The 24,948-nt window shown below is 30.2% G+C and overlaps 1 protein-coding gene across 1 annotated transcript in view; it reads left to right on the top strand.

The window, feature by feature from the left end:
* The window catches only part of LOC106882502 (suppressor of lurcher protein 1), a 1,283,613-nt gene that overhangs the window by 947,535 nt on the left and 311,130 nt on the right, over nt 1-24,948 (top strand). Inside the window, exon 12 of the mRNA XM_089350836.1 lies at nt 13,268-13,333. Coding sequence (XP_089206962.1) covers nt 13,268-13,333 — 66 coding nt within the window. The remainder of the gene's footprint in view (nt 1-13,267; nt 13,334-24,948) is intronic.

Genomic DNA, 24,948 nt, shown 5'->3' with positions numbered 1-24,948 from the left:
AAAAAGGTGGATGACTGGTAGAAATGGTTAGGGTGAATTGACCTACATTAAGCATGCACTGTACATTGGAGTATAGCAGTTGAGCAAGGACTCATACATCTGGTGATAAAAGTAATCCTGGATTTGTGGGGTTCTTTGGTTGACTTTGCTGGAGCGTTTACCATATCAGGAGGACTATATCATTTGTGTTCACATATTTTGTAAAATATGTATACTTTTAGCTTATTCACCATCTTTTCCCTTTCTTTTTTATTTTTTAAGTATCCCTCCACACATAAAGATTGTAGGCTGTCCTTCTATTGTCATTCTCATCTATACCCATGTTGTAAAGAAAAGTAATCATCATCATCATCGTTATCATCCTTATTATCATTATTACCATCATTATTATTATTAAGGCAGTGAGCTGGCAGAATCATTAGCGTGCTGGGCAAAATGCTTAGCAGTATTTCGCCTGTCGCTACATTCTCAGTTCAAATTCTGCTGAGGTCGACTTTGCCTTTCATACTTTCGGGGTCGATAAATTAAGTACCAGTTGCACATTGAGATTAATGTAATCGACTATTCCTCTCTCCTAAATTTCAGGCCTTGTGCTTATAGTAGAAAGGATTATTATTATTATTATTATTATTATTATTATATACTTTTGTGATTTGAAAGCTTTTATCTTCATTTGGATGATATATATATTATATTTGAAAAATGTATCTAACAAAATAAGCTTAAATGAAAATAGAATACAAAAATTCATGTTGTATATTTGATCTTTGCAACAAGGTTCAAAAGTGATATGATTGATTTTTTTTTTTTTTTTGAGGTTTACTCTGTAAGTGTATCGTATTTAAGAATGATATAATTTTCTTTTTATTTAATGTTTCATAAGAAAATATCAAGACTCAAATATACATTAGTCATTTTTGTTGCTTTGTTGTTGCTTTTAACTTTTTTTTTACTACCAAATATGGCAATGTATTGTTGCAACAAATATGTGATTCAGAGCTAAGAGAATATTATCAAATAAATGGCTGCTGTTGCTATTGGTAATAAATGCATTCTCACACCCACTTGTCTCTTATATGTATTCACTGATAAGTGACATTGTACAAAGATATACATTTAACCCAGCAAAAAATTGGAGATGCACATATATATGCACTAGAAAAAATCCACAAAGAGATAGATGTTCTCATGACATGCATTTACATGTGCATGCACACACACATGCACATGTGCATACATAAATATCTTCATATTTGAAAGGTAACACAAATATATGCAAATACATGCAAAATGTGCAAATGCAAAAAACTAAACTTTCATGAGAAAAAAACAAATCAGTCTCACACATGCATATATGTTTAAAAACACTAAAAAATATATATATATATGCAAATATGCAAATTTATTATTATTATGTATGTATGTATGTATGTATGTGTGTGTGCATATATATATATATATATATATATATACACGGTGGTGCATCAGCATGGCCGCAGCTCTGAGCTGAAACTTTGAAATGAAATGAAATATATATATGTATGTATGTACGTATGTATGTGTATATATATATATATATATATATATATATGCAAATGTAGAAATTTATTATTTCATTTATATATATGTACATAAAAACATGCATATTTATTTTTGTTGTTATGTGTGTGTATATATATATATATATATATATATTCAAAGAAAAACATGAGAAAAAATTTGTAACATCACCTGCAGGTGATGTTACATGTCTGCTGTAAACCATGTTGTGCTAACCCCACTATGACAGTAATATATCATAACATTCTGCATTAATAGCATTCCATAATGTTTTATAAATCTTTAAAGATACACACTTTCACTTATACATACATTAATGCACTCTCTCTCAATCTGAATAATAGTTTCCTTTAAACAAGACAATAAAATATGTTTGAAAACAAGTAGGCCTAAATTTGAATAGGACTTGATGCGTGTTGTGTAATAAGAAGGATAGGAGCAAAGTCTTGTTTTCAAGAGTCTTTATCCTAGCAGTTCCATACAATTGTTTCCGGGTTGTATAATATATGAGTGAGCTTTAGTTGCACCAATGTGTCATGTCATCAGGGAAACTTGTATTTATAAAGGAAGATAAGCTGGCAATTAACAGCCAAAATTAGCATTGAATAAAAACATATGGAGGTTACATAAAAAGAAAATGATGTGTGTGTGTGTGTGTGTGTGTGTGTGAGAGAGAGAGAGAGAGAGAGAGAGAGAGAGAGACAGGGGTTGAATTAGTGTCATGTCTGTAGTGCATTGATAGTCTAATACTAGGTTAGTGACCCCTAAGGGAAGGTGAAAAGAAATAATTAAATGTTATGTAAGATATCAACCACGCCAAAACTTGTAAAATCGTTCCTTTTTATGATCATGGCTTAATCAAAAGAATGGCAGTCCCAATGATCTCTTGCAGCACCACTTAAACCTGTATAGATAGGAGAGGAAGCAATCATAACTTGTGGGTTATTACGTAAGTCTTGTTCAAACGTTTACAACATAACAAATGACATTTGGAAGGGCATCCAGCTGTAAAAGCCTTGCCGAAACTAACCTCACCTGTGCTTGTGCCATGCAAAAAGCACCCAGTCCACTGTGCTGGGTGGTTGGTGTTAAGAAGAGCATCCAGCTGTAAAAAATCCTACCAAAATAGACACAAAAGTCTGGTGCAAGCTCCTGTCAAAACCATCCAATACATACCAGTATGGAAGGTGGATGTTATGTTGAACGATGATGATGATGATGATGACACTAAAGTAGCAGGTCATAGGGTTAAGACAGGTAAAGGATGAGGAGAACTACAGTCCTTTTGACAGGCTTCTGCACAGCTCTTGTCTAACCACAAGTTTCTGTGAAACCAATTCCACAACTTGTTGGCTTTGAGACTATTGTAGAAGACATTTGCTCAAGGTGGTGCACAATGGGATCAAACACAGAACCATGGGATTGTGAAGAGAATTTCTTAATTATATTTCTCTGTCACCACCTACATACAAAATAGATGAGAAATGAAGGAAAAAAAAAGATATACACAAGTTGTTTGAGTGAGTATTCTTCATAAATTTCTGTCTTAGTCATTTATATTATTTATAACCAGTGAAATTGGTTGTAAAATGAAGTTATGGCTTCATGTAACCTAATGGTTTTAGTGTTCTTTGTCTAAAGTCCACCGTGTCAACAGACAAATCTGTAATTTTATTAATTTATTTTATTGTCAATTTTTTTTTAGAACAATCATTAGCCTCTTTAATGCTAGAAATACTGTATTTCAACAGAATTATATAATCTATATATAAAATTACATGGGTAATAATCACTAAATTCTAAGTATTCTACATAAATAGATATATTCAGACGGAAACATATTCACAAGCAAATATTCTGGCTAATTCTGTTTTATTTTGAAAGTGAAACTTGAATATTTTCATGAGCATATATTTTTGTCTATTTGTGTATATAATACATATATGTATAAAAGACAAAGAGTTTTGCAAATACATGTGTATATGTAAATACATAGAAACACCTATGGACACACATATATTTTCACATATGCACATCCACTCACACATCACATATATTTATATACAGACATATATTTCATTAATTTAATCACATATATTTATTGAAGAAAGGTGGGATGGAAGATGGAAAAGTAAAACTTAGGTTGTTAAGTGTTAAATATGAATTTTTGAACAAATTGGATACATGTAAGCTGGGTATGGATTTGGCTATTACTTTATTAGCTACACATATATAAAAAGAACTTAGCTGCACATATATAGCAAAAACTAATTGTAATGCATTAAATAATTGTCATAAAAATGGTTTATCTAAATAGACAGTATGAGCCATTGGTTAATGGAAACCAAACAAGTTTTAGAACTATAAAATACTTTTTATTCAACATCAAAAGGAGCATCTAGTTAATTGGGTTCTTTTAGAATTACAACATATCAAAGAAATACTTTTGGCATTTTGATTGCCACTAAGAGTTAATTTGTTAATCCATTCTATGAATGTTTGTGCCTCATGTGGCAGTCTCCTGTGGTGTTTTTGATTGGTTACAAATGTTTCCATGTTTTCCAAATGCATGTTGATGTCTATTCCCAATCTCCTGTTCCTTCTGAAGGATCTAATTTTATAAAGCTTATAGTCTTTCTTGTCTTTTCTTTCCTTCTAATAGTGTCCAATGATCTTGTTGGCACAGGATGTGATCACCGGTCAGTTATATTCTTCATTTTATGATCACATCTTGAAGTTTTCTTGAAAATACTCTTCTTAATTTTTTTTTTTTTTTTTTTTTGTTCTTGTATGGTTATAATATGAAGTTCTTATGTTTTTTCTCAAGCATCTATGGTGAAGCACATCTAACTTCTCAGTGACTTTTCACAATCATCTTCCACATTTCGCTTTCATATAGCAGCAATGGTAATTCGCTAGTGTCATGCAAGTAGATATTGATGCTGGTGTCCAGGATGTTGCTGGACCAGGTTTTGTACCTTCACTGAAATAATACTGTCACTTTTTTCTGATACTAAAGTACCATTTAATTATGCTAAGCCATAATGGAATCAAATGAACATGTGAACCAGCAACAGCACAACAGTGAAGATGATGATTGTAGAAGTGATAATAACAATGATGATGATGATGTTCACACTGGTACTGACCTTATGATTTGTAAAATTTGTGACAATGATCGTTTATTATTTGGTTTTAATTGTGCTGTTAATTCAATTATATTCTTGGAATATTTTTAACTATCATCAAAAGTCATTAAACCCGTAGATTTACATATAACAGCATAGATTTTGTAATACCAGTTATATTTTTGAAATTGAAGCATTATTATTTCTGTTTTATAACGTCAAATTTGATATATAATAACCATTTAGAATCTCCTCAGTATTCTTTTTAACTGTTGCAATAACAGAATCCATAATCCAGTAGAAATAATCCAGTGAGTGGATTTGGTTGGCAGAAACTGAAAGAACCCAATATATATGAGTTTAAAGGGATATATTATCCTGGCGATAACCATGTTTCTTCTCAAGTTGGTTTCAAATGCTGGCTAACCGCAACAGTCCTTATGTGGTATCCAAGCTAACAATAAGCTGTTAGGCTCTGGTAACTTTTCTCACTGGGTAAATCCAAGTTTCCTGTTCAGGGTTGCATATGTTCTGTAGAGTAAGTAATAGTATTAATAATGATGAGGAGAACAGAGGTTTTTCATATCCATAGTTTTGTTTAACAGTTAATTACAGCATCTGTAAATGCTGTAAGTAAATGTTAAATAAAATTATGTATGTAAAAATTCTCTGTTCTCCTAATCATTATTAATATTATCTATCTATCTATCTATCTATCTATCTATATATATATATATATATATATATATATATATATATATATATATGTATGTGTGTGTGTGTGTATATGTATAATGTGGCGTCTTTCTCAGTGTTTGTCCCCAGCCACCACATGATAAGTAGTGTTGGTTTGTTTGCATCCCCATAACTTAGCTGTTCACCACAAGATAGAGTAAGTACTAGGTTTAGAAAAAAAGTACTGGGGTCAATTTGGGTGGTCAAAGACACAAAACAGTATGGTCGCAATCTTATGACTACTCCCACCCGTTCTTCCTACTAACTCTCTCCTCTTCTTCTTATCCTTCATCCTCCTACCACTAGCACAATTCTGTTACAACTCTACTACTACTACTACTCTCCAGTATATGAGCTTTATACTATGATTCTTCGTTCTGCAAATATTCCGAACTGTAGGTCTGTGAGAGCGTGTAGAAAATGAAACAAGAGAGTGTATTCTTTTGAGAATTAAATTTTCCCATGACATCATTAAATTGGTTTCCAAGATCAATAATATTCACTTCAGCCGCTTCTAATTACGTTTTTTTCTAATGAGAGAATGGAACAATATATTTGTATCAATTTTCCTGCTATATAGCTATATATCTCTTATAGAAATCATTAATGAACAAATAATAGGCTTAAAAAAAAGAAGAAACACATGGAGAGGGAGGGGTAAAAAAATCACACTTACACACGGAATAAGACTAAACTATATTCCTCGCTACTTAACGATACACATACAAATCAAGGGACGCTACTCATAATTTGTGCTGAGAGTTATATCTCGTGTTCTCATCGCTATAAGGAAGATACGTGTAGCATATTTTAGTACTTCCAGCATAACATTCCGTATCTTGCCACAATATCATACTGCTGGAACTATTAATGATAGTTGCAAACATCATTTTTTTTTGTTGTTTTTATAAATTTCTATCTTTCTTTCTTGTCATCCCTTTTTATGTAAATCTTCACACAATGTCTAACTGGTATTTGTTTTTAATATCGTTAGTCATCCAACACATCTGTAACAAATAAACGAAATCATCATCAAGTCGAGCAAGTGGAGGTATCGTTGGCGTGTCGGACAAAATACTTAGCAGTTTTTCTTTCGGTTCTTTTACGCTCCTAGTTCAAATCCCGCCTTTCATCTTTTCATAGTCGATAAAATAAAGTATCAGTCAAATACGGGACTTCATATAATCGACATGTTCCCTTCTCCCAAATTGTTGACTTTGTGCCGAAGTTTCAAGGAATTATCATTACATACATACTACAAATGTGTTGTGATAGTCATGGTAGTAATTTAAAGCACAGACATAAGGCGTTGTATTTCATCATTGTATATGTGGATTATAGATGCTTGATCAAGTAATGTAGTATATTATAGAATATAAGCCGATATAACCTCACGCACACACACACGCACCATCATCATCAGAATTTAATGCTCATGTTCCATACTGATGTGGATTGAACTCTGGGTGTGTGTGTTTCTGTCTGTATTTACGTGTTTGTTTAATGACCATTATGATTCTACATCAGTGCAGTTTCAAGTTTATTGCACTACAACAATTCAAATCCCTACCCAGACAATACATAGACAGAAAGCAATATTTGACCGATCCTTTTTGAGCGATGCTTATTTTTGAGATATAAAAATATATTTACACAGACAGACACACACACACACACACACGTGTCAGGAAAGAGCATAAAGAATTTAAATACATATACTAAGTGATTACCTCTACTAATTTATTTAGTTTTAAATGTACATGTAATGTAGCATAATCCATTGACAAGTGTTGAACCACAAAGCTATTTCTTGTAAATAATAAATCCTACCATTCTTGTAGATATCATATATTCCTTCTATTTGTTTCATTCACAGAAATCAGCCTTTGACAAGGCATAAATTGACTAGAATATTATATTAATTCATTATATTAATTACATTAACCTTTCACTAAGTATTGCCCAGTCATCCTGGTTATAGCTTTAGTTGAATAATTCTTCTCTTGTTCATTACATTCGATGACCTAAAACATGTTTAATTCTCATCTGTTAGAAGGTTTATGACTTCTTGTTGTTGAAAATGATGATGTAGTAGTAGTAGTAGTGTGAGAGACGTACGTGCTCACATGGTTGTGAATGTATGGAATTACTGACGTTTTTGTATAATTAAAAGAGCGAACAGTAATGCTCCAGTAGCAAAAATATTAAAGGTAGCATTCGTGGAACATTTGTTTCTTTACTGTATGAATTCACGAACCTCTAAACATTTGTATATATGCCCATGTTTAAGTGTGTGTTCGGATGAGTGTAGGGGAATAAGAGAGAAACAGAGTGTGTGTAAAATACAGTTCTTTGATTTTTTTCTTTTTTAATGTTTCGCATCGAATTGTAGCCATAAAAATTATGTTAGTTGCTGCAGACACGCATTTAGCTTCTATATTTGAGTTGAAAGATTTGAAATAATTTCTTTCCGGTGAACATTTTTCATACCAAATACATTATCATTTAAATTCATTGTTCTAAGTTTCAAATATGAATTATTTTGAATTTTAAAAATTATTTTTCGACAGAACACCTCTGCACGTATTAAATCTAATCATGACTAAAATCAAACATTTGTAAAGTAAGGAATGATTTCTATTTGTTTGTTTTTTAGAGAGAGAGAGAGATAGGTAAAGGGTTAATTTATTTTTAAGTTCAAAGAGTAACAAATTCACTGGAAAAATTTATTTCTTGAAAGATATTTTTTTTAAACCAGTAAATTCAGTTTTATATGTAATGTTCGTTTCAATTTATCTTTCCTATTCTCCGGTGATAACTACTGCACAGAACACCATATCTAAGGGAGACAAACAAACTTAACTTATTTGGTGATCTAGAGTTATTTCCCTTTGATGTGTTTTCTACATTTTGGCATTAGGAGACATCAATTTAATTTTTTTTTTCTTTTTCCGCCTTGCAATTTTCTTTTAGAGGCACTTATCTATGTTAGAAACTTTAATTTAGTAATCTTACCGGAAGCTTAGCTATTGCTAGCCTATTTGCTAGAACTTGGGACAAATAACGGTAGAGTCGTTCATATGTAATACAATTGAGCTGAATTTGGTGATGTCACGCTTTACATACTGAATTCAAATTCTGTTCATTACGACTTTGCTTTTCTTTTCTTTATTGTCAATAAATAAAACACCAATCATGTATTGAAATTCATATAATCGACTGTGTAGAGATAATGCTCCACCATAGGCGCAGTTATACAATTGAAACCACTAAAAGGAACAAAATAAAGAACATTGCTATTTATTTTCGATACATTACGGTAATTATGGGAATATATACGTATATGTGTGTATGTGATGTATGTGTGTGTTTAGATATATATATATATATATATATATATATATATATGCATAGTATTTAATATTCTTATGGTATTTTATCATTTGAATTGTGCTAACTGATTAGGATATCTGAACTTGACATAAGATATTGTTTAACTTCATTTTATCTCTGCTTTATTCCTTTCACCAGCCCCATTCACTCGTGTGCGTATGCACAAGACAAAATTTCATCTCCTCAGAAAAGGCTCTGTCTGATTTGCACACACACACACACACACACACACACACACACACACTATCCGTGAGCGTTTTAGACATTTTCCTCTCCAGTTAGCAGTTTATTAGTCAGTCTCGGTTTTACAACGCTATTATGCTTTCCTTGTTTCAACACCATCAAGAACTAACTTCTGCTATAGGGAAATTGACAATCTAGGTTGTGAAATGGTCAAGAAAGTAAGAAAGACATCGATCTGAAGGCCAGAAGGTGGAGTACCATTGTCTTCAGTTTCATCCACCCCACTTCCAGAAACTCTTGCAGTGTGACCAATGCCAAACTTCTTCATCCTTTGGATTCATCTGTAGTGTGAAGAGTAGGTACCAGCTATATGCTAACAGCTAGCTTTTGGGGAATAATTGTATTTATGTGTAAACAATGGAAAGAGATACCAAGCCTTTGCCTCATTGATTTTTCATAGTATCTTTGAACTAGGGAGCTATGGAAGAAGACAACCATGGCTTTGATCTACCATGATGCAGACAGTCAATGTCTTTTACAATCAGGAATTATCTACAGATACCATATATATATTTTAGTCTTGAAAACAAACCTATGTTGCTCATAGAGTTTCAATTCTCTTATCTACTGTATAATGTCAATTAGTACTTTGGTGCTGGAACCTTGTGTCTGATAAGTGTTTGTGAATTCAGTCTCAGTCCCAACACATGTTCATATACAATGTATTGATTATAAACATATTGTGGAAACTAAAACCATTAAAAACAATATATTCCTGAAAAGATTTAGTTGACAGCACAAAAATATTCATCCATTCAATAACTTACATAGAAAAATGTCAGTTTATAAATTACTCAACTTGTCAAAACAATCTAGAAGAAAAAATGACAAACTAATATACAAGGCAAAGAAGGAGACAAAAAGAGAAATGATAAGAAAATATTGATATAATCTATGCTGGAACATCATAATCTCGATTTTGTTCACAGCTATGATACATTGATAATAGGTAGAGAAGCTTAGTTGAATTTTGCTGGAAAATTTGTGTAAGTTCATAAGCATTATTATTATTAGATTTTGCTGTTTTCATGTTTCCACAGTTTTATAAAACATAAATATACTGAGTTTTTGTGAAGGTTCAATTTTTGTTTGTGTGTGTAGTGGGGTGTATAGGCTATTCAAAACACAGTGCCTGATTGATTAGTAATTCTGTTTTAGTCAGAAGGATGAAAGATAAAATTGAATTTGGTGAGATTTGAACTCAGACTCCAGGTTATCCCTGATTGAATAGATCTATAATCAGAGATATTCCACTCTTCACCATGATTCTTATTTGTATATAATGAACTCATAACCAAATTACACAAGGTTTCTTTTTCTACACTGTGAAATGATTTGAGAGAGATCTGGCTGCTATTTCTAGTAGTTCAAGTGAGAAATACTATCGAGACCCCTGGTTCCTTTGCTAGCTTTTTGGTACATAACTTAGAAGTGTGTAATAGCTTATTAAGTACTATGCAAAGATAATAAAAAGTTTCTTTATTACTTTTTTTCTGGAAAGCAATACACCATTGCTTTTTTCTTCTTCAGTGTATTTAGATGCAAACTTGATACCAAAAGAGTAGGAATTCATTTGTAGATGCTTAATGCTATTTAAATTAGCTTATCAGTGCCATGTTTAGCTAATTTTATACTTTTAATTGCTCGTGAGATCATAGCATCCAAGTTGTAGATTTTACCATCAGTTGCTTCATTCCTGGAGATTCTGACCAAAAGAAAGTAAAACATTTTCTTCTTTCCATTTTCATACTGGAAGGAATTGAATATATTTTAATCATCTTGCTGTACTCTGTTTGCATATAGTTTATGCATTCTATCTGAAGTTATAAATTTACAGTTATACATTAGTTATGAATTTAATCTGTTGGCTTTAAATTTATATAAATATATATTTATATGTATGTTTAAAAATTAAATATTCAGATCAGAATACTTTTACACTTCCTGCAAATTCAGCTAAAAGGAAACGTTACTTTGTTTATTTATTCAAATAAAAGAAATCAATAGAGGTTTCATACTTAAGTAAAAATAAAAAGAAAATCATATTCTTCATCATCATCATCATCATCATCATCATCATCATCATCACCACCACCACCACCTCTATCATCATCTATGTTGTGTTTTTAAGTTACGTTAAAATATGCTTTTTCCTCATAGGGAGATAAATATCTTTGTTGTTTTCAAACATATTCTGTTTCATTTTCTAAAATCTGTTTTTAAATATTCTGTTTTGTTTCAATTGCGATTCTTTATATCTGTGTTTCTTTAATGTCAAAAATTTTTCAAAATTAAATGTCTACAACTTTTTAAAACTTGTTTTATTTATTTATTTATTTATTTTTTTTTTTTGCTCATTTTATTAATTTAATTCCATTTCATGATTATCTCTTGCTGATTGAAATTCACAATAGATGAGTTTTAGTGCAGTTGAACAAACAACAATGATATCTAGAATTTTTTTTTAATCATAGATAGCATTCAAATAGAAAACACAAGTAATACTAATAATATTAATGATGATGGTGATAATGTATTTTGAATAAGCTCTTTGTTTTGATAACATGATATTTTTTCCATGCTAATACAGATTGGTTAGTTTTTCAATACTGACAACCAAAAATTTGCTTTGATATTGCTCGGCAGTTGGTCAGGAAAACATATTCTTCTGTTCTTTGTAACAATTATTTTTGCATTGTTTTGAATTCAGAAAATATTATGAATATTGTTTGTATTTTGCGCCCAAACGAAATTTTTTTCTTTTTTGTATTTTTTCTTCATTTATTTGCAGATGCTCAAAACAAATTGTTTTGACTAATACAAATACCCATTTTGCCTGTCACTGACATATTTTTTTTTTAATTCTTTTTTACATACACCCTTTGCTTTTGTTTTTTTTGCTTTCCTATTTCATATATTTCTTTCATTTATTTGTTTCTTTTTTTTTTTTGATCAATTTAAAATCATTGATTTGTTTGTGAAGAGTAAATTTTGTTAGTGTGTGTATGCCTCTGTATGTGTGTGTGTGAATGTGTGTGTGCATGTGCATGCACACACATTTTTTTATCATATGTTTGTTCTCATGTTCTTTATGATTATCTAGTTACAATCCTATCATGAAAGTATGAAGGTTAGCAATCTTTGCTTCAGACCCCCAGGTTTTACATTCAATTATCATGTCATCAGGGTGTTTTTTGTTTAGTTTTGAACGTATTTTTACATTTTGTCATATATTTACATCTGTTGCATACACAAGCATGTGTACATGCGCAAACACATTCATTATGATGGTAAAACCTACTTGGTATCACTATAAAGAATTTCCTATAATCCAACAATATTGTTGTAGGATTAGAATTTATTACTTGAAAAATTTTAATCATTTTCCAAAAGTAGTGACAAACAGATTTCAATAGAATTAAGATTGAAAATATTATTATACTCTTTACCAATATCATTTTGATTCTTATTAACAGTATGTCAAATATGTCACTAGGTGTATGTGTATGTGTTATGCGGATGACTGGGTATATACAAATTTATGATGTTTATTATTTGAAGAATATATTCAAATAATTTATGATGCAAATCATAAATTACCCCCACGCCACCCCATAGTCTTATCTAGTTTATTTGGTGCTTTCTGATGTTTATGTACATGTCTATGTGTGTGTGAAAGAGAGAGAGAGAGAGAGAGAATTTATCAACTTCAAGAGAACATGAATGTCGGATCTTAAAGGAGACAAGATTTAGATAATAGCATGTAAGTATTAGGTTTAAAAACCTCTTGGACAGAAAATGTCAAGCTTATAGGAAATGTGGGATTGTGTCCCACTGTCACCTTTCAACTTTTTCGATACAAAGTGATTTTAACCCATTATTTGTAAACATTGGCATATCTAGAATGCAAATATGTGTGTATATGTGAGTGTGTGTGAGAGAGAGAGTATAAGAGTATACTAGTATAAATGGAAATACCTGAAGGTAGAAGCACTCACTTTTAGCACAGATTTAGTAATATATATTACAAATATCTATTCCTTCATTGTAACCTGCATATGTGTATATCTATATTATACAAAGTATTGCTTGGAGACACTGCTGAAACACGTGTCTACACAATGCTCAGAATCCATACCTAACCAACCTCTTTATTTCCCACAAATTCTTAAACCACTTTCCATTTCTATGATGATTTCCGCCAACAGGTATGAAAAATTCAAATGCAGAGTCAGTCATTGAAAAAACTAAAATGCGTGATGTAAACGCTGCAGGTAAATATGCTTTGTTCCAGGTGCACGCCAAGCAGTCACAGCACCAGTTAACTAGTGCTCTGTTACTGCCCATGTTTAATTCATTTATTCATTTGTTTTTTTTTTTTATTTTGATTTTGATTATTATTTATTTTTGTCTGTGTATATATATCTACCTACCTCCCCTATTATCACTTGGTTGTAGCCTGCTACTGCTGTCCAGATATTATTATTTATTATTATTATTATTATTATTATTATTATTATTATTATTTTTCATTTAGTGTGTCAAAGATATTTTTCTTTATTTTTCTTTTAGTCAGGTTTTATTATAATGAATGTACTTTGTTAATTTGTTTTTATTTTACTGCTTTAGTTTGAACACTGTATGATGTAGTTGTGTCTTTTTTATTTATTTTTTTGTGAAATATGATTTCTACTGGAATTATATATATATATATATATATATATATATATATATATATATATATATATATATATACACACACACTCATGCACCCATACATATATATCCACACAAATACATATATATATATATATATACATACACACATATATACACATATATACATGCATGTATATATATATATATATATATATATATATATACATACATACATACGTATATAGATATACACATATATGTATATACATACATGTGCGTATGTGTATGCATGTATGTATGAATGTGTGTATGTACATGTGTGCATTTGTATATGTGTGTGAGTGTGTGTATATATATATATATATATATACTCATGTATATACACACACATATACTGACTTATATACATGTGTGTGTGTGTCTGTTCAGGTATGCATATATATGTTGTGTATGTATTGTGTATGTAAAAATATCAATATGTGTGTGTGTGTGTGTATTTATATGTATTTATATATATGTTTTATATATATATGTTTATATGTATATATATGTGTGCATATATATATATATATATATATATATATATATATATATATATGTGTGTGTGTGTGTGTGTGTGTGTGTGTGTGTGTGTGTGTGCATACATATATGTGTATATGTGTGTGTGTGTATATATATATATATATATACACAGATACACACACTCACATACATACACACACACACTCATATATATATGTACTGTTATGATCCTTATTGTCAATGTTTGTTGAAAGTCAAGTATTTTATTGAACTGTCTGTGCTTGGAATTTTGTCTCTGGAACACAGCATATAAGTAAATGAAATATATGTGTATACATAGATACATGTATGTGTGTATGTTTTGTTCTTTTCTTTTAGACACTAAATGCAAAAATACCTATAACAAAATATTAATACTTCTTCATTAAAGGTTTTAATAATTGCTGTTTTTTTTTGTAGTGGAATCTTCATTAGGGAAGAAGGTTCCATATACACTAACATACACATACATACATACGTACATACATACATACACACATACATACATACATACATACATACATACATACATACAGGGAAATGAATTTTTCCAGAATAACTTTCTTAAATAATAAAGAAGTAAAATTATTCTACTTCAAATTTTACCATAAATTTCTGAAGATTTGGGTCTTTAATTCATAAATTAAATCAAAATTTAAATAAAATACCTTTAAAATGTTATGCAGAAACTTAACCATATCTGTTGACCACTCATCTCATTTAAGTATCAGACATATGCTACAATTAAAAATGTATTTAACAAATGTAAACTAGTTCAAATATATATTTAATATTTGTCATATTTAAATTTCTTGGTTGATGAAAGAAAGAATTTTAAGTTTTTAATGAGCCATCAGCTACATCTCATGTTCATTCCAAGGAGTCATTCTCAAAAATCCATCTTAGTCCCATCCATACACTCATGGTGATGTTTCTTTATTGTATCATTGCCTCTATTAATTGACATAAAGTAATTTTTGAAGTACTTTATATGTGTTACAGTCTACTGGTATATTCCTCTTTATTGGGTTACTTCATATTTGTGGCAGAGTGGCAGTATGGTTTATTTCCTTTTAACATAACAGTGATACAACATTTTCAGCTTTCAAAGTATAGAAGATTTCAAGGAAAAAAATTTTACTAAAAAAAATAGATAAATAAATTTTTAAAAATAAGACTGAAAATATTTCATACTGAATTGAAAGAAGAATTTTTTTATTTTTACATTTTTAAAAGTTTTATTATTTTTTATATATTTGCTGTTATTACAAACTAATGCCAAAAACTAATGAAAGACATTTGAGTATGAGTGAAGTCAAATCTTACTATGAGAGCAATTTGTATTAATCTCTTGTTGAAGGGACATATCTCTGATTGATTCAGTTTACCTAACTTATATAAAGGAAGTTTCACTCCTTATGTCACAGTTAAGTGTTTAGTTGTAAAAACCAGGCAGCCATCTGTTAAAAGATTTGCTCCTACAAATACACCCTCCTAGTCATGCAAGTATGGATCTAAAACAGCAAAAGATAACAAGAACAAAAATAAAAAGCTGAATAGTTGAAACTGAATTATTTCAATTAAGACACATTTAAATTAATGTTCAAAATTTTTAGCAGAAAAGCATCAATTTATCTCTGCATAAATTACCCTAGAAATTAGAAGTAAAAGTAGAAGGTGTTTTAATTCATATGATGAAAAAAAAATCTCATTTCATCTTCCTTTACATTCTTCTTCTCCTTCTTCTTCTTTTTTTCTTTTTCTTCTTCTTCTTCTTCTTCTTCTTTTTCTTCTTCTTCTTCTTCTTCTTCTTCTTCTTCTTCTTCTCCTCTTTGTCATCCTCCTCCTTATAATCATCATCATCATCATCATCCTTATCATCATCATCATGATCATCATCATGATCATCATCGTTCCATCACTTCTGTTAAAGAATATTAGATTATATTTCTTTCTTCCAGTTAAATTCTTATTTACATCTAATATGAAGTAACAATTCTCTCAGGAAGGAGAGAAACTAGCAATTAACCAACATTACCTTCTCTGTTATTGTATACCTACCTTGACGTAAAAATAAAATAAAATAAAATAAAAACGAAAGGAAAATCACATTCAAAACCAAAGAAATTATCTAAAATGTTCTTGTGGAAGAATATTTAAAGACATCTTCAACTGGACAGAAAATTAAAACTATCATCTATTTCGCCATTACTGATTTCTTTTATTGGTTAATGTTTACAATATTACCCAGAAACGAAATAAAAAAAAATGCAACGGGTGTAAAAAAAACTGTTTAGGAAATGAATATGAAAATAAAAATGTGTAGGAAGTGACAGGGGAGGGGGACTTCAGAAAATTCACAAGATCCAAATTTATCCTTCATAACTTTTAAGAAAATGGGTTTTTTAAATGAAATTTTATATAAACACCTTTCAAATGGCATAGATTATGATTATAAAAAATTAGTGGGTAAAATCTTTTCTGCAAGGGTGGGGAGAGGACTTCGGAAAATTCACAAGATCCAATTTTTTCCCTCGTAACTTTAAGGAATATGGATATCTTTTAATGAAATTGTGTATATATATATATATTTCAAACGGCATGCATTATGGATCCCTAATGTGCCATAAACCCCTTATTTTTGTTTGGAAAAAGTTGGGGGAAGGAATTATTGGCTGTTTTTCTTTTTTCAATGAAATGAATTACTGTGACCTAATATGCTACAATCTGCAATCTGGGAATTAATATATCCAGTGATTTTTAAGAGGTATGTAAAAGATATTTTGTTTTAAAATTATACTTTGACTTGTTTCACACAAACACTAACATGGTTTTTGTAAGGATTTTGTATCACTCTTTCTCTCTCCGGTCCAGACTTCATTGCCACTAATTTTTGTAACTTCGGCATTTTCACTTATTATTCTTTTCAAACTTGTTTGAATTTTCAATCTAATATAATCCACCCTCTAGAAAACGTATTTCTGAAAAATGTTATCTTAAAATATGAGTAAAGAAAAGGGGTTAATGCAGTTTCACATCTCACCTTCAAAAACGCATTTTTGGGGGTTCACCCACCCTTTTTTTTTCTGAACAAAAATAAGGGGTTTATGGCATATTAGGCATTCATAATGTATGTCATTTGAAAGGTATTTATATACAATTTCATTAAAAGATATTTACTTTCCTCAAAGTTATGGGCGAAATCCTTGGATCTTGTGAATTTTCTGAAGTCTTCTCCCCACCCCTTCGGAAAAGATTTTACCCACAAATGTCTTTACTACCGTAATGTATGCCATTTGAAAGGTATTTATATAATATTTCATTTAAAAAAACCCATTTTCCTAAAAGTTATAAGAGAAAAACTTGGATCTTGTGAATTTTCCAAAGTCCTCTCCCCACCACCCAATTCCCATTGCTTTCCACACATTTTCGTCTTCATATTTGTTTCCTACACATTTTTTTTACACCTGTTGCATTTTTTTTTTTTTTTTCGTTTCCGGGTAATATTGTAAGCATTAACCTTTTTATTTGTTTTTCATGGAATTCTAAGAAATGTGTAAGAAACAAACTGATAAGTATATGACTAAAGATTAAATTTAAAGGTTAAATATTAATAAAAATAAAACAGGAAGTAAGAAAATGCATTCATTCAAAGATATATTCTAATATTTGTCATAGTTGAACCAGTTTTTAAGAATCTGGATTCATATGGTAAAGACAATAAAAACACTGTACTCATTTAACACACGCACACACACGTGCGCACACACACGTGCGCACACACTCTTCAACAATATACAGTTATTGCATATAATCACATTAATCTGAATACAATAATATTTTGTATATTCATTTTCTGTTGTATTCACTTTTGTTTTCTTTGGTTTATTTATTGTTATTTGTTTTAAATTTCACTCAGTCTTTCTCAATGAAATCTATTTTGAAACACTGATCATCTAGAAATGATGATGCTTTTGTTATGGCTCTTGTTCCTTGAGATCCAGTTTTTGTCAATCAGTCTTGCACGCTCCAATCTTGAAGAAGTGATCTCTCAGCATTACTTCACTATTTTCAACATCACTTTTGAATTGTCAAACATTTTCTTTCTTCATTTCTTCTCACTCATCATCATTGTTGCTGTTGTAATTTTTGTGTGTTTTTGTACTCTTTCTTGTTGCTGTTTTTTTTTTTTCCTTTTCATTTTATTTTTCTTCTATTTACTGAATGGTGTTTGGTTGTTGTTGTTTTACTTTAAGAAATTGTTGCCATCAAACATTATTTTATTATAATGCTATTATGATTTGTAATTCCCCAACATTTGTATTATCATTATCATTTCAACTACCAGTCATATTGTCACAAAATTTATTTGATATTCATTCATTTTTATCACATCATTAGATTTCATGTTTATTTATCAACTACAAATTCATTCGTGATAAATAATATAGGTAATTGGAAAACTACTACTAAAACATCATGATAAATGATACAGCCAGCACAGATGAGCCAAAGTGAGGCTGTGCTAAGCCAAGTTGATTATTTCAGCTGGTTAGAAATTTAGAAACCTAATTGACTACTGTCAATGGGATTCAAGTAATTTAAATCTCAGCAACCAAACTAATTTAAATCATAAAACTTTGCACCTTTATACTTTGTAAAAGCATTTGTACATAATTTTATGTTTATGGTTCTAGTTTCACAGATACTCAACTAGAATGTTAATTAGTCTTGTTAGGTCTATTAAAAATATAAGAGCAGAAATACATACATACATGATTGCATATAAGTCTGTAGAGTGTCAAGAGTCTCAATTAGTGATACAAAATAAATTGTAAATGATTAACTTTCGAATCCGCTTGCCAATACTGGTTCTTATTAAATTAATATGTTTGTTCCTTATGTGCTTTTCATTATTTCTTATTTTGATATAAAAATTTATGCAAGCAAAATTAAGTAACCAAATGAGTTGCAATACTGCTAATGAATTATTAGGTTTATCTGGCTGATAATTCAAAAATGTATTTTGTATGCACTATATATGTTTTTAATTGGAAAATTCAATTTTAATTCTCTGATCACTCGTTTGGCTGACTGGCGTAAAAGACATTCCACTTCCTACTTCCAAGTTAGTGGTTAACAACAAGAAAGGTATATATACCTGTAAAATTAATTGTTCCAATGAAAAAACATCCTACTTATACAGGTTTGAAAGATTAAAGTAAAATCGCAATATATATACTTATATATAACCATTTCCATGTTATAGACTGGTTTAAAATTTTCTTGTGAATTGTATGTGTCTGTTTATGAATTTTCATTGGGTCTGCTACTTTGTTATTAATTGATCTTCATGTCCTCTTCATCCTACCTCAGCAACCTTATTCTATTAGAAATGGTTTGGTTTTCAAGCATTTACTCAGCACACCTCTCTTGGCTAGTGTGGAGTGTGGTTATGCGACAGGGTTTGGCCTCATGGTTGTGATACAACATTTGTTTCAATTTCAGAAAGATGAATAGTTGAGATGATTCACTCAAAATTTGAAACTGTAAACCTAGCATAAATTTTGACATTAAAAAAAAAATCAACACCTAGTAAACCAAAGACATATGTATTCATGTATAAGAATAAAGAAATAAATAAGTAGAATAATTCAAAATAGGTCAACTTAGGAAGATAGAAGCTGTTTGGAAGTTTGTTTTATTCGAAAGGTGTAACCTTATCATACAGTCTCCTCCTGAGTTTGCCTGCAGACTGTGAGTGTAAGTGTCTATAGAAAATCCAGTAACTAACACTATAAGTCAGTGTATCGAATAAGTTACCATTGAAATAAAAGAAATAGAAAATACTGTTATTCAGTGTGGTTTATTTTCATACCAATTTATATTCTTCATGCACTGACTATCCTTCATGTTCAGAAATGTTCCCTTTAGCTGTCTTATCTCACTGTAATGGCTATACTCAATAGAATCATGTCTCCACACTGTAAAAGTGCTCCTATGACATTTTCCCCCTGTCACCCCCACTTTTCTCTACTTCTTCTTACTGACACATGCACACAAGCACATGTGAACACACTCATATGCACAAGTATAACAATAGTATTTCATAGAAATCTAGGTTTCACTGTTTCATGACAAAGGAGATCTAATGAAATTCTAAACTAGAAAATAAATGAATAAATATATCAGAAATAATGTATTAAAGAAAATATGCTACAGTATAACAGCACTGTATTTTTTTTTTCTGTTTTCTTTTACTTCTACTACTTTTTTTTAACCATTTATGAAAATTTTCTTTCTTTTTTTTTGCATAACTCATATTTCAATCTGCTTTGCAAAAGCTGTTTTACCAAAGTAAAAATACACACACACACTCACACACATACACAAGCAATTGGGGAATTGATTTATAGAGTACAGAAACGCAGCATAGTCCGCTTAGTTATTGAATTTGTTTCATGCTAAATAGCTGAAGCCATAAAATTTGGTTGTTCTTCCCTTCTTTATAATTCTATAGCAACCATTGACATATTTTCCCCTGGACTCTGAAAATCCTGACTTGTTTTTGCATTTTCTCTTTTAATATTTTCTATTTATAAGTTTTGTTTTTAATATTCTTAAACAGTCCCTTATTTCCCTTAAAAGAGATCTATGAGTACATGCTGTGAGATATAGCCTGTAATCCAAATTTTAATTCCTATAAAGGCAATCTTTTCTTAGATTCCTATGCACATTTTACTCTTGCTTTTTTTTCATTTTTATACATTTTTTTTTTGTTCTTTTCTCCCCATTCTTTGCCTCTGAAATAATTTCAGGCCAATAATTGAATTTTCTTCAACTTTTAATACATAGCATTAATTTTAGCAGAGGATTTTCAATAAAGTTCTTTGGAATTTGAAAACAAGGATTAAAATTTTGCAGATAAAATAAAATCCAAAAGATAATAATAATAATGATAATGATAATAATAATAATAATAATAATAATAATAATAATAATAATAATAATAATAATGATATACATGTTAACAGGAATTAATGTGTGTTTAAGAAGCTCACTCTACAATCTCATGGTTTCAGGTTCATTCCTATTGTTCAGAACCTAGTGTATGTGTGTGTTTGTGTAGGATAGTGTGAGAGAAGGCGAGAATTGGTTTATATTTGAGAGGACATCACTGAAAACCTATGTATGTATTTTGTAGCTAAATGGACAGGGCAAAAATTCAGTTAGAACAATGTTTGTGATTTAACTGCTGGAAATGAATTAAACTGTTGTTTTTATGTATCATTCATGCCATTAAACTGTAAGCATGCAGCATTCTCAAACACATTGGCCACTGCATTCTCAAACACATTGGCCACTGCATTTATTATAACCATGAACTGACTAATCTTTTGTAAGTGGTATTAGCAAATGGTATGTGTATGGAATGACATCATTTATATCATCATCATTATCATTTAATGTCCACTTGTCCGTGATTGCATAAGTTAGATAGAATCTGTTGAGGTAGATCTTCTGCATTCAGATGCCCTTCCTCAGGTAATCTTACCCCTGGTCATTCATTTTCCATGGAAGACTAGAAATGAAGAACACCGCTCTTGCATGACAGTGACACTTGCTTACAACACAGTGGAAGAGGAAGTATCTCACAGAAATGGGAACTGAGTGGGACACTGTTGACAAGGTTGCCTGAGATGACCCGAGCAAATATAGACAAACTTATGGATGCAGTGACATGCTGCAATGATAAAGGCCTCCACACCTACCCTGAGTGGGGGAGGAAAGGTTAAGTAAACCATTGTTAGATTTCATTTGTCGATTCTCTTGAATAATCCTCAGCTTATCAGAAAAACTTGAAAGAATAAAAAAAACGCTGCAATTATATAATTTCCTATTATTTTAAAACAGGAGTTGATTTTATCCTATCATCACATACTACACTGTTTTATCACTTATTTTGTTTGTTTCTTTGCTGTCTTTTTATTTAAAATCTGTTTATTTGCTTAGTTGTTTATTATTCTTATTTTTACTGCTGTTTTTCATAGTTTTTTTTTACTCATTACTACAAATGCTACCATTAGCACCATCACCACCACCACTGCTGTCACTGTCACTACCACCATCATCATCAATACCACCACCACCAACAACAACAACAACAACAACAACACCACATTACTACTACTACTACTTTTCAGTTTTGGCAGAAGATTCAGTTTCCTAATTTTTTTTTTTTTTCATTGGCTTGTTGGAAAGGTTTTCTGTGTTCAGTGTTTGGAGAAAGTCCTAAACACTTCAACTTATCGTTTGGCCTAATCTATATTTCTTAACTTTTATTGAAAAAAATAAGCATACAAAAAAGGACCAACATCACTATCATCAGCATAGTCATCACTTTCCTGTTTATGAGTAAATAAGTGAATTGATTAATTTAAAACAACAAACACATACACACCACACAAAATGTTGGCCACATTTAAATATTCAAAGATAATTTATGACTAAATTTTTAAATACTGAATTGATTTATTAACCTCATCTTGTACTCTTACCATCTTTACAACATTTCACTTCATTCAATATATTTACTGATTTTCATATATGAAAATATTTCTGAGGTTAGATATTAAATTCAGTATAATTTATCTACTATTTATTTATTTTAATGCCATTTAAATATATTTCATTATAGACAGCTTGGTTGGATTAACCCTTTAAATGTGAAATTAAATTTCATGGTTATTCCAGAGTTAAATATCTTCTGAAAATTTCAGGCCAATAATTGAATTTTCTTCAACTTTTGATACATAGCATTAATTTTAGCTGAGAATTTTCAATAACGTTCATTGGAATTTGAAAACAAGGATTAAAATTTTGCAGATAAAATAAAATCCAAACGAAAATAATAATAATAATAATAATAATAATAATAATAATAATAATAATAATAATAATAATAATAATAAATGTTAACAGGCATTGATATGTGTTCAAGAAGGTCACTCCACAACCACATGGTTTCAGGTTCATTCCTACTATTCAGAACATAGTGTGTATATATATATATATATATATATATATATATATATATATATACATACATACATACATACATACATACATACATATATATATATATATATATATATATATATATATATATATATATATATATATATATATATATATATATATACATGCACACACATATGAGTATATATGTGTGTGAAGAATGTAATTAGTATTTTCTGCAAGTCGTGTTGCTTCAGTAAACTTGACATCTCTCAACAAAGTTAGATTGGCACATAAAACTGCTTGCTGCAGATAAGGGTAATGAAATTTTGAATAGATATATCTGATTTCTCTAATAAAAGGCTTGGTTAAATTTACTAATAGGATCCACAATATTCAGTTTCTATGTTCCTGTAAAATTTAATTTTAGTTTTTTATTGTTTGTCTTAATATAATATAGCATTTTGATTGTTCACAGTATAGATATCCTTTTGTTGGTGTAGAAGCATGAAGTTAGCTGGGAGAGAAAAAACATTAATAGCAGTCATTGTCATTCCTTGATATACTGGTGCAATGCCAGAGGTAGCTAATGACTTTCCTTGTATCAAAGTTCAATTTTATTCTCTCTTAATTATCAATCCTAAGCAAGAAATATGCCTTTGAGAAAAATAACAAAAATAAATGAAAAACAAATGCTTGACTCTATACAAGAGAAGAATAAAAATTTTGCATGTGCAGTAATATGTGTATACATGTATGAGCATGTTTCCACATACACATATAAACATACACATATATATTAGGTGTAAGAATTCCATTTTAAAACCACAAAGTACCCAGCTTGATCCCACTGTATGGCACTTTGGGTGAGTATCATTTTCTATAGACTCAGGCTGAGCAATACCTCATGTGGAATTTGATAGGCAGTAACAATGTCGAAGACTATTGTAGAAAGACATCTGTGCACATGCACACGTAATTTTCACAGGTATGGTTGGAAAAAAACTAAGTGAATAAGAATTGCATCTTACCTCTGCAAAATTTCCGACCATGCCTGTAAAAATCCAGTGTTAATTTTTGATGCTTCAGGATATTTTTGACTCCTACTGTTAGCAAAGCTGGTGCTTCATAGTGCCTTTGTTATATATAATTCTTAATTTTACGTACACGATGTTAAGCTTGCCACCACTAACATTATCATCTCTCATGAGTATCAATGTTCTTTATATATTTATAAATTTATTCACTTAGTTCATTTTCTCAATGTAGCTTGAGCACTGAAATGAACACAGGCATTGGCTAAAAGGCTATATAGGTTTGCTATGAGTAGACTTAGCTGAAGAGAATCAAGTGCTTTTGGCGCTAAATTTGAAATCATGATACCAGATTAACTGGCATTCCTTCTTGCAATTTTGCAGAGGTAAGATGCAATCCTCATTCACTTAGTTTTTTGCCGATCATACCTGTAAAAATCTAGTGTTAATTTTTGTGGCTTTGGAGTAATTTTTGACTCCTACTTTTTGCGAAGCTGGTGCTTCACATAGCGCTGTTGTTATATATAATTGTTATATATATCTATTTATTTTGCCTATATATGTATATATATACATATAAATATATGTATGTGTATATATATATATATATATATATA

This window comes from Octopus bimaculoides, chromosome 4 (assembly GCF_046866305.1).
Source record: "Octopus bimaculoides isolate indiv1 chromosome 4, ASM4686630v1, whole genome shotgun sequence".
In the NCBI taxonomy this organism is placed as follows: domain Eukaryota; kingdom Metazoa; phylum Mollusca; class Cephalopoda; order Octopoda; family Octopodidae; genus Octopus; species Octopus bimaculoides.
This window is presented reverse-complemented; position numbering and strand designations above follow the sequence as displayed.